General features: G+C 36.9%; 1 protein-coding gene across 3 annotated transcripts in view; it reads right to left on the minus strand.

The window, feature by feature from the left end:
• The window catches only part of EYA3 (EYA transcriptional coactivator and phosphatase 3), an 89,359-nt gene that overhangs the window by 44,949 nt on the left and 32,027 nt on the right, over positions 1-12,383 (minus strand). For 2 of the 3 annotated variants that reach the window (XM_043909430.1, XM_043909429.1), the window contains exons 4-6: positions 9,445-9,524; positions 4,579-4,645; positions 1,898-2,034 (exon numbers count right to left, since the gene is read on the minus strand). In XM_043909430.1, the coding sequence (XP_043765365.1) occupies positions 1,898-2,034; positions 4,579-4,645; positions 9,445-9,524 (284 nt within the window). The remainder of the gene's footprint in view (positions 1-1,897; positions 2,035-4,578; positions 4,646-9,444; positions 9,525-12,383) is intronic. The other variant, XM_043909431.1, reaches the window with a different exon arrangement.

Raw genomic sequence — 12,383 nt, forward strand, 5'->3', positions numbered from 1 at the left:
AGATATTGGATATAATGCCCTCTGCTATACAGGAAGAAATGGGGTGTTTTATATCTGAGTGACATAAAACAAAAAAAGCCATGCAGTGAAACATAAAAGTTATCACACACATACACACAAAAAGTATTACAAGTATTTCTTTGAAATTTCCTTTACGAAATTTGAGGATATGCTGTAACTATCATTCAAAGGCAAATTAAGCTAAAAACAGTTCTCTCTGAACTACTGATAAGAATTTAAGAAACAAGTTTCCTTCACCCTAATTATTAAACAGAAACAGATTAATAAAAGAGCCTATTATAAGCAATATTTCTTTATAAAATATTGTCTCCTTCAAGTTTTTAACAGGGATCTACTTTACAGAATTTTCTTCCCTTAATATGAGGGAAATGCAGTGATTATAAAAGATACCATAATATCTAGGACCTACATCCACATGGCACTGTGCTATGTATTCCATAATCTGAGTTTAGAGATATAACAAGAGTTTTACTTAACAATGAACAGCAGGAATAAACAGCTGTTCAACAACGTCATAAAGGGCTTTTGGCTTCCCAACAAAGAATTTAAATCAAAACAGAGTAAAAAAACAAAAAAAAAACCAAAAACATGAAATACTTTATACTTGCTAGCCTATTGTTGATATTAGCCAGCTGCTGGTAAATTAATTTTAATATATACAAAAAGAAATAAACACAAACATATTCACAGAGAGTTCTGCATCTGAAAGGACTGCTCAGCTTTGTCTGGTTAAATATATCAGCAACATAATATCTTAGTATACTTGCTGATACTGACAGCACTGAGGTGTGGGTGTACAAACAGGAAAATAAGAACATTTCTGTTTCTTTTCTTTCATGAAATTATCAGCTACCACTACCATTAAACATAACTCCCAATTTTTCTTTCTAGTAGTTATCAAGAGCCAAGGAATGCTAATAAGTCTCAAAGTAAGAAAGTTGTAACTACCATAAAAGAGTAGCCAAACAGGCCAGGAAAAGTAGGAATGTCAAAACCCAAAGCAAGCAACAGCCACAATCTGTGGCAATCTGTCAGAAAGATTTTCTAACTCCTAGCTGGTTGCAATAAAGGCTACCAAGTTATAATTTTATTAACATAGTGAATATTTTTTTAAAAATACAGTATTCTTTCAATTTCCTGACATCAGTTCTAGGAAAGCAGCAATAAACCACACTGAACATATCTATCTATACACACAATGAAAAATCAGCAGATATTAAGTGCTCAAAGAACTTCAAACTGACTTCTAGTAAATCATTCTAATTTATAGTTCAGTCCAAGATACCTAAAACCAAAGAACAAAACTCTCTATGCATATGATAAGGTTGTACAAAATCAGGGATTTCCCCCTAAGATGACTTTTTGGTTCAGCAGAGCAACAAGTGATCACTTTGTGGTATGGGATAAGGAAAGGGAGAAACTGACAGAGAGAGAGAGAGAACTAATAAAGGTGTATTCTATCTGGATATGTAGATTACTTAGTTTTAGTAAGAAATCAGCCACCGCAAAATATACTTGTCATGGTACCATGTTTTCCATGAAGTAAGTCAAATCAATAGCAATTCCTCAAAGAGTTTCCAAACACTTGAAGATTCCAAGTTTTCCAGTCAAGACTTAGCATCTTGGAAATAGCTAAACTATGGCAGATAAACAAGTGAGTATTGAAAAGTTATGATTTTATATTACATGCATCAAATACACTGTGGAAAAGATGCACACCCAACTTCTATCACACCTGTAACAAGCAGATGCTGTGAAGAACAACTGGCTTTCTCTCAGCTTCCTGATTAGCCATGCTTGCTTTTGGGGGAAAGATGGAAATTTCTGCGGGATAAAATCAATATTCTTAGAAACTGCTTACAACATGATGCCTTACCGAAAGGAGGTAGTCCGTACGTCTGGGTTGCCTGAGGGTAGACAGCATAGGGTTGAGACTGCTGCAAGGTCTGGTACTGAGTCTGCCCAGGGTAAGCAGTTTCCGAAACAGGAACTGAGAGGGTATGTGCATAAGGTCTAGAAAAGTTCAAGAAAACAAAAACTTTTACATAAGTAAAACAAAAACCAGCTAATATCACTAACAGCAAAGAATCAATAATGAGTAGACTAACCTGTCACATAAAATGTCTTTTACTATGGTGAGAAAGTAGAATTATTTTTTCCTTTTCAGGTCTATTTATCATCTACCTAACAAACAATTTTATAGAAAAATTAAGTTTCAAATATCCTCCAAAGGTCCAATCACACCACAAACATTTGCTGTGTGCTACGTGCAAGGCCCTATGCGAGATACAAGTACTGACTAAACTCATTTATGCCCTTATGTCTAAATATAGAATAGAACCCTAAAAGGACAGACAACTGGACAGAATAGATTGGCAACTGACTCTATTCCCCATCGAGCCCTCCAGGTCAAACTAAATTTCCGAGAGGGAAAGTAGGACTTGGAAAAGAGGGTGAGGCCTGCAGAGAAAAAGCAGGCGACCGCCACATTAGAAAATCAGGATCAGGAGTGTGGCCCAATGTCCCTAGATCGAGCCTATAATACCAGAGTCAAGTGACTAACAAAATCCGGGAAGTCCCAGACAGGACACTGATTGCCCTGCTGATATTCAAGCCAGAGTATACTGCCACTAGTTGGAGCCAACCACATCAGGTTTAGCTAGAGATGAATTCAACACTGAAACTTCAGGGATTTTAAACCAGCTAGCTGACCCGTTCATTTCATCCATGGAATAAGATGGCGCCACATTTTATGTACCGAATTTTTAGACACGAGTTACTTTATTTGGTGAGTTATGCTGTACTTATAAAGTAAGAAAGTAAGTGTCATATGTATCATGTAGGTCGTAATAATAAAATAATGGGGGGAGGTAGTTTCAGAGGGGAAAGATTTTTTTTGTTGTTGCAGTTTTTGGGGAGGAGAAAATGAAGGAAGGGTATAAAGAAGTGGTCTGTGAGCAGACAGAATGTGCAAAAATGAGAGAGAAAATGTGTTCTAGAAAAAGAGAAAACCTCTGCCAAGGGTAAAGACAGGGCTTCAGCAACAAGGAGCAGAGGTTATACTAAGGGGAAGTGTAAGACAGACAGCAAAGACCTTGAATACCAGGCTAAAAGTGTTCAGACAAATCTGAAACAATGAGGAGTCACTGAAATTGTTGAGCAAAGGATAACAAGATCAAAGCTGTTCTTTAATAAGGATTAATTTGACATTTCTTTGTAAAATGGATTGGGGGAAGGGGGCTTGAAACAGAGGCAGTTAAAAAATGCCATGGTTTAGATAAGTGGTAAGGAAGTCTACATTAAGGTAGAAAGCTAACAAGGTATCCTGAGTGCAACAGGTATACAATACTTTTTTGAATAAATGAATGAATTTGGAATTTGCTATATTCATATCTCAGGAGACTCTAAAAGACTGAATTTGAAAATTTCTAGTCTTCTTAGCCATACCTGAGACCAGAAAAGAGCTCAGGCTGTAGCTGTTAATCAAATCATGTGAGAATGACTTAAAATCTTAGTAACTTCAAATGGATTAATCTCCAGATATGATAAAGATCATAAAATCTTTTTAATTTAGTGTCTTTATAGCTCAAATTATTTTATCACCTTCATAATGATCTCAGAGAACAGGTTCAGTCATTTCACAGAAGAAGAAAAACACGGAAAATGACTGGCCCAAGGATGTTATTAACGTTAATGATAATACCAGGTTAGAATTTGGAGAATTCACTGAGATGATTTTTCAATCAGCTCATTTTTTTTTTTAACTGATGCAAAATTCAAAAGGCACTTAATACAAATGGCACAAAAAGGAAAAGTTTTCTTTTTACAAGAGACCCATACATATTACTCACCTTTGTCACCAATTTCTTTATGTAACTTGCCTATGTAAGCACGTAAGAATTTATCCTAGGTTAATAAAGCATGCTTGTATGCATCTATGTATGCAGGCTCAACCTTTATCAATGTACAATTGGTAGCTTGATATACACACTGTTCTGCAACTACTCATCTTGGAGATGATTAACTTAGTGGATCTTAAATGCTGATCTTATCTCATGAGGCCCAAAATATTGCCTCTCAGTGATTTAAACTCACTAAACCTGTCTAACCTCAAGCCTACTTCTACTTGAGGACACTTTTAAAAGAATAAGCTTGTAAAGCAATAAGATGAACACAGATTAGGCCCAGAAGTCCCAGTCTGAGGCTGGCTTTAGCTTTTTTAATGGATCTCTCTTTTAAAGTGGAGCAAAGAGAGAATAATGAGAAGTTAAGTAGTGATATATTTTCATCACTAATGCTATTTTACACTTTTCAGTGCCTATTCACTTTGAGAAAGCTCCTGGGTAACAGTGATCTATTTCAGACAATCATTAACTTTTTAAAAGGACAATACCTAGACTATATTTACATGGAATAAAAAAACTGGAGTAGGGCCAGAGAGAACAAGAGAGGTGAAAATAAGTTTAATGTCAACTTAATAGCTTAAATATCAAGTTACATTTTGCAATGAATCTAGAGAAAAAGCATACAGATTTTTGAAATAATTGTTCAACTTACTTTGCAGAATACATTTGTGAGGTATAATCATTGGATGAGCGAGTGATGTAATCGGTGCATGTCATAACTGAAAGAAACATATAACCAGGTAAAAAGTTAGAACATTTCAAAAATGAAGGGGGGAAATTTCATGTCTCACTGTTTAGTCTTTCAAACTAAGGAACAGAATAAAGCTTGGACATCAGACATTTATAAAGACTACACAGCAGAAATACCTCACTTTTCTAATAATGAGTTTATCGAGACTTTTAGAGACAGTAAAAGATGCTAGAATGAAGGCGGTATAGAAAAGAGCTGAAGGTCAGTACCAACTGATCTCTATTTTTGGCTGTGCTGTGTGGCATGTGGGATCTTAATTTTTCAACCAAGTATCAAACCTGGGCCCTTAGCAGCGAAAGCGTGGAATCCTAACCACTGGACCGTCAGGGAATTCCTGACCGACTGATCTTTACCATCACCACCATTGTTCTAAAACCATAAATGAAGCAACTTCCTAAGCTCTCATCTATGCTCAGAGGTGAAGTTAAAATGCAAGATCCATGTCTAGGAAGCCACATTACACTTCTTCAGCTTATTCATTCTCTGGATGCTTACCCTATTCTGAGTAAAAGGTCATAAGGATGACCTGCAGGAAGACAGACTGGGAAGAAGTATCCAATAACTGTTGCTGCTGCTATATATGATCAGCAGCAGAAAGATGCAAGCACGCTTTTACACTCTTATTTTTTTCAGCTTAGTAACAAAGCTTTAAGTTTGGTAAGGCAGAGGCAGACCTGAGGAACTGATGTAACTCCGATAAACCGTCAAGTAAAGGGGCCTTCCCAGCGCCTGCCCTCCTGGCCACCATGATGTCATCTAGAATAGACAGTCAGGAGGCCCGATCCTCAGGGTTTAGTGCGGGATGAGTACTGTAAATATTCAACTCAAGTTTGACAGTAGCAGAATCCTTTTCATTAGCAGTATTTCAGTCCATATTGTAGATAGAGCTACAACACATAGAGCTTGTACCAGATTTCTAAACTGTTCGAGAACATACCCCAATACCTATTATAAGGGAGGTTGCTCTATTGTGAACAGGGACTCAGGGTGAACCAACTAACTTTACGTCTAGCTGGGTTCTCTGAGTGTCTTACCCCAAAAGGGAACACTGACCGAGATGAGATGTGGGGTCGATTCATGCCCAATAGTAACACAAATCATCTGTGAATGAGCTTATCATGGATCTTGCCTATTGCCACTGTTCACAGTCTCTGAAAATAATTCATGGGAATTTGCAGATTATACTAATCATTAATCACTTTGACAAAAATGAAGGGAATCTCAGTTAGATCTAAGGTTCTTATTGTCCATTACATAGAACAGCAGTTCATTTGATTTCTACATAATGGTTCCTTCTCTGCTGACAAGTATTTTCAAAAACCCAAATTCTTCTCCTTCTCCCATTTAACTCTAGAAGAGATTCACAAAATAGTCTAGGAGATCTAGGCCAATTTTTACTCCTCTAGAGAATGAATGAGACTTAATCTTTGTGGTACTTGGGAACTATGAAAAGATTAAAAAGAGTCAAGGCATAATCTGCTTAATTATAACTTCTCTGCCTGCCCTTCTTCCCCCTCAAGCTGTGGGACAGCTGTCTTCCTACTAAATTGTAAGGCAGTATTAAGATCATTATTGTATGTGCATTAAAAACCTAAGTTTTCTGTTCCCCTGAGACAGAAAATTGCATGTGAGTTGGGATAATCAAGTTTCAATGACCTACGTCAGTTACACAACAGAGCCGGATCCCAGAATAAAATTCCACAAAATGGAAATAGAACTCAAATTTCTTTAGCACTGTGTAAATAAATCTGGATGTGTTCAACTCTGCACTGGTTAAAAAAAAAAGGTAATAGTGGAAACAAGGCAAAAACCTAGAAATACACTCTGAAAGTAAAACTAACAGGACATCCTGATGAATTTGAATTAAGGAATAAGGAAAACAGGGAATACAGGATAATTTCTAGGTTTTCAGCTTCAGAAATTGGAGGGGCAGTGAAAATACTTCCAAAGATGAAGAAGTTGGGGAAGAGAACAGCTTTGGTGGTGGACACGGAGGCCTGGCGTGCTGTGATCCATGGGGTTGCAAAGAGTCGGACACGACTGAGCGACTGAACTGAACTGAATTGAACTGAAGGGCAGAAAAAGCTTTCACATATTTTAAGTATGACTTTCCTTTTAGATATCTAAGTGGAGATATCAGGTAGGCAATAGGATACACAAACGAAATTAGAGTAAGAAGTCAGACTAGGAATACAAATTTGGAATTCATTAACTACATATCAAATATTTAAAGTAATGAAATGGGTGAGAGAATACAGAAAGAACAAAGATGGTGGACGAGAACCAAACCCAGAGGCCCACTAACATTCAGAGACTAGACAGCAGAAGAAAGGCCAGTAAAGAAGAAAGGTGGGAGAAAGACTGGTAAGAGGCAGGATACAAGCAGACAGAAATACCCACTGGAACTAGTACTTTCAGTTACTGAAAGGAACTAATGACCTTGACAAAAGCAGTTTCACTGGAAGAATGGTGACAAAGTTAAATTTGAGAGGGATGAAGAGCAAATGGGAGGAGACAAAGCAAGTGAGGGCAACTCTTTCCAGAGGTTCCAAAGGGGGTCATGGGACAAAGAGAAGGTCTGTAGCTGGTGGGGAATATGGACTTCAAGGAGGGTTTTGTTTGTGCTTTAAGATGGAAGATACTGGATCATGTCTCCATAGACAGGATGGATTAAGAAGAGAAGAATAAGACAATGCAAGAATGGTATTAGGATAATCACAGTACCAAAGTACTTGGGGTAGGTGAGAACAGACAGGATATTAAGCACAAATAAAGGGTCTTACCTTTCACAGGAACAAGAATACTATTTCCATTCTGACAAGAATAAAACAAGGAAACATGGGTACAAACACAAGTAGGGCTGAAGACTTGGTGGTGGTAGGTTAATAAGGGAACCTCCTGTCAGACAGCTTCTATTTGAGAAGAAATTATCAGTCATATGAAGAAAGGTGAGTAGTATGGGTGCTCTGAGAGGAAAGAAATGGTGTGAAATAGTAAAAGGTGAAACTCATAAGTAAAGTGTAGTAGGGTGCCCACTTAAGGCCCTGTGAGTAAACAGTCAGCTAAGTGTATAAACTACCCAGTAATGTTCAGCTATTTAATGTAATACTTATAGAGAAGGTGGACAGTTGGATTAAATCCAACTGGATTTAACAAGGATTGGGGTTTAACAAGGACAGTACAAGAGGCAAAATTATTGAAGGTATTAGTAAGGGAGTAACTATAATAAAGAACTACAGAATCCATGTGGAGTAAAAAGGGATAGGAAAAGAAGAGGGACATTATGGGTGTTGGACAGGTCATCTACATGGACGCTCAAATTACCCAGAATAACAAAGGTCTGGAGGGAGAAGAAAACAAAGATCTAGCCTTTAAAGAGCAAAAGACTAGGAGTTCAGTCTGAGGTAAAAAGAAAGCTGGAGGAAGGGGCATAAATGTAGATTTCAAAGGAACTAGAGTTTTTGAAGGAAAAAAAGAAATAATTTTTAAGAAGCAAGAAGACTCAACTTACTTCTGGGCCCTGAAGTATATAAGGAGCAGACCTTTTTCTTGGGGATGTGAAGTGAAAGTCGCTTAGTTGTGTCTGACTCTTTGTGACTCCATGGACTATTCAGTCCATGGAATTCTCCAGGCCAGAATACTGGAGTGGGTAGCCTTGCCCTTCTCCAGGGGATCTTCCCAACCTAGGGATCGAACCCTGGTCTCCAGTATTGTGGGCAGATTCTTTACCCCTGAGCCACAAGGGACACCCAAGAATACTGGAGTGAGATATTTAAAAAATTAGAGAGACACCTTTCGTTGATTAGACCAGTTCCCATATGTATCAGAGTTACCTAGCTATCTTCTTGAAAATGCAGACACTCATCCACAACAGGTGTTCTGATTGATAATCACTGAAGATGAGGCTAGAATGCTACATTACAAAGAAGCACTCCAGGTAACTCTCAGGTATGCTAAAAGTTTGAGAACTACTGGAATAGCATCTTTGAGGAAGTAATATATACAACTTAAGACATAACCATTTTTTTTTAAAGGCATACCATCTTTTATTATATGGGAATTATATAAGGTTAAGGTTAAGCATCTTAAGATCTATCTCCTAAACATGTCTTTTTATAAAGCAACGTACACAAACTTATTCTTCTGAAGTGTGTGGTATAATATGAAAGGGCATAGCTATTTAATTTCAAGGAGGACTATCTGCCCTATGGAGCATACCACCATGATATTCCAAAGAAAGCTTAGATCTCCACAAGAAAAAAAAAAGAACATTCTACAAATTTTTGGCTTAGGTTTGGTAAGCAGAGGGTATATCCTATTGAGATGTGTCTCCCTCAGGGCCCAGTATCAATCTTGGGCTCTCGGGGGACTACCTTTCTTTTTTTTTTGGCCTAGATGGATAGGTAGAATCATTTGGTTATTAGAAAGGTGGAAACACATCAAGCCATCCAGAAAAGCAGTCAGAGGTTGGCCCACAAAGTTTTCTGATTTTGAGTAAAGCACTACTTATTACCTTTAGAAGAACATTCAATCTCAAAACAAAAACACAATCACCAATCCCTAGGAGTGGATCCCATGTGATTTTGCTCCTTAGCTGGTATGTCAATAAGGTTTATAGGAGGCCGTAAGGATGAACACACATACAAGGCAATGAAAGGATTCTGGATATTCTGAGAAAAGTGAGGCAATCAGTGAAAACCAATTATAAAAGGTCAGCATCAGCTGGTCATAGGAATATGTCCATGATGCACAAAATACGGTACTTACTTTCCTCTGACATGGTTAGGTTTGAAGCAAGGCTTGAAGTTTCAGGTTTCTGATCACTGACTTCGGGGTTGCTTACTTGACTGGGAAAACCAAAATGAATACATTAGCTTCCGGATGACCTGCTGCATTGCTAAAAGTGATTAAATCAAACCAATTTCTTCCTAGATAAGGGGCAAGGTAAGTCTACCTCATGAAGTCCTTATTCTTGGTTTCTATCGGCTACGTAACAGCTAAGGCCAGGCCTAGTACCTTCAGCATTCCAGTTCTTTGTCACATCCCTAGACCATGACTGTTTTTATACCATGTGGAAATTTCATATAAGCAACAGGCAACTCAGATTTTCTCTAAAGACCACATGGTAAAAGAAAAACTCTACAGCACCTAAAACTGCTCTCACTTTATTTCCAAAGTACCAAAGGAATGTAGGGAGATGACTAACTTCAGACAATGGTCCTCACAATCACTTGACAAGCTTTTTCAAACTACACATGCTTACACAAGAAGGGGTTCTGAACCTTAAGATGGTGCATTACACTGCACTTGTTTTCTCCCAATTAAAAACAAACAAATTTTTGTTATTATACCCCAAACTTAGCAAAATCTTTTTTTAAAAAACTTATAACACAAATTAAGAGAAATTGAAAAAGACTAAGTCATATAAACTAGGAGGATAAATCATTATGTTAGATACTTTAATGTTGGGAAGATGGTCACTGAGATTATGAAATGGAGACTACCCTTTGATCTTTCACAACATCCTCCCTCTTCCTCCTACCTTACTTTCCAACTCTCCCCTTACTCCCTCAACCACTAGTATAGTACAGTGCTTAAGGGTGCAGACTCCGGAACCAGACTGCTTGAGTTCATATCGCACTTTGCTAAAACTAGCTTTATGGCTTTAGGCAAGTCACTGAACTTCTCTGTACTCCAGTTTTTTCAAGCATCAATGAGGGATAATTATGGAACCTACCTTCAGGGCTGTTATAGGGATTAATGCATCAATATGTGAAAAGTATTTAGAGCAAAGACTAGAAGAGAGTAAGCACAATATAACTGTAGCCAGTACTATCATAATACAACTTCTCACCAGCCCAGGTTATGCTTCCCACAGTCATGTTCCCTCAGCAAGAAATCTGCTTTGCTGTTCTACACTCTAGGAAGAAGTAGAGGACACTGTCGCAGATACGCCACATACTGGGAAAGACGTGACTTTTTTTAAGACTAAAAATTTTTTTTCCACTTATTAAGTTAGCAAAGACAAAAAGTTTGTGACACTATGTCAGAGAAGTATGAAAAGAACTATGGTTACATATTAATGGTGGGTGAGTAACTGGAACTGGTGTATATAAAGTAAACTAATGAAGAAGTATTTTCATTGCAACATGATTTGTTATATAAAATTTTGGAAATCAATGTCCAACTAGTTAAAGAACTAGGTAAAAAATATGTAATGTATCCTCATACAAGGGAACATTATGCCATCAACAAAAATTTTTTTTTCCAGTTTTTCTTTTTTGGAAAGATAATAATAAACAGTAAGAATAGTTTCTACACAGAAAAACTTAAAAAGAAATGCTACTTATAAAAAAAGTACAAAGCACCAAAATTCTTAAAGCTCTTGTATCTTTTCCGAATGAACCTCTAATATTCAAGCACAGTATCAATAAAGGTTGTTTCCCTGGTATATTCTGAATGTTCAAACAGTTTTTCCTCAGATGTAATTAATTTTAAAAAGTAAATCCCCAGATGAAGTTTACCTTAATCTATTCACTCAAATGTCTGTACTTTCAAAATAGCACTTAATATACTAACCAAGATATGACTATGGAAATTGAAAAGCATGGGTAAGAAATCATACTAAGTAGTTGTATCATTGTTTCCCCAAATGGCTTATTTCTTATAATTACCTGAATGATTGGTAAAAATACAGACTTCTGAGCCCCATTTTATGCCTAATTAAATCGGATTCCAAGGAGAACGGTATAAACCCAGATAAGAACTTCACATTTCTGACTATAGCGACTGGTCTTCTATGTGTAAGACTGGTCTGAGTAAGTCTGGGATCACTGTTATACCAACTATTGAAAGACTATTTCTAGATCTTGTATTGTAGAAGGTATACTTGGATGATCTGGTGTACAATGGACAAGTTTCTAAAATCCTATGGTCCTGGATTCTTACAGCAAAATCTCCTACATATTCAACTAAGTATCTAGAGATTAAACAGAAATAAAAGCATCAAGACAGTGAATTAACTCTAGCACTTTGTTGAATATTTGAAATTATATCTAGAAAAATTATTACTATCTCAAAATATGATCATCCTGTTATATAAAATTTACTTAACAACATGTGTATGATTGAAAAAAAAATGCTCCAAAATAAAATTTCCCTCCTCCAAAAAAAGAGCAGAAACACCCAAACTCCAAAAGTAAGCATCACAAATACCTCTTTTCCATTCAATGAAACTCTTCACAATAATAAACACAATCAACCAATGAATGGATAAACAAAACGTGGTATGGACTACTATGGAGTATTATTCAGCTTTAAAAAGGAAGGAAACTCTGACACACACTACAAATGGATACGCCATTAAGACATCAGGCTAAATGAAACAAACAAGTCACAGAAGGACAAATAATTTAAGACTGCTAAAGAGTAGTCAAAATCATAGAGACAGAGCAGAATGATGGTTGCCAGGAGCTAGAAGAAGGGGGAAATGGAGAGTCCGATGAATACAGAGTTTCAGTTTGGGAAGATAAAAAAAGTCCTTGAGATAGATGGTGGTAATGGTTGCATATCAATATGAATGTACTTAGTACCACCAGATTATACACTTAGAAATGACTGAAATGGTGAATTTTAGGTTGTCTGTATTTTATCCCAATAAAGCAGTTGCTGAAGGAGACAGAAGGAATAGCAGCAGGAAAAGATGA

Source organism: Cervus elaphus, chromosome 8 (genome assembly GCF_910594005.1).
Source record: "Cervus elaphus chromosome 8, mCerEla1.1, whole genome shotgun sequence".
In the NCBI taxonomy this organism is placed as follows: domain Eukaryota; kingdom Metazoa; phylum Chordata; class Mammalia; order Artiodactyla; family Cervidae; genus Cervus; species Cervus elaphus.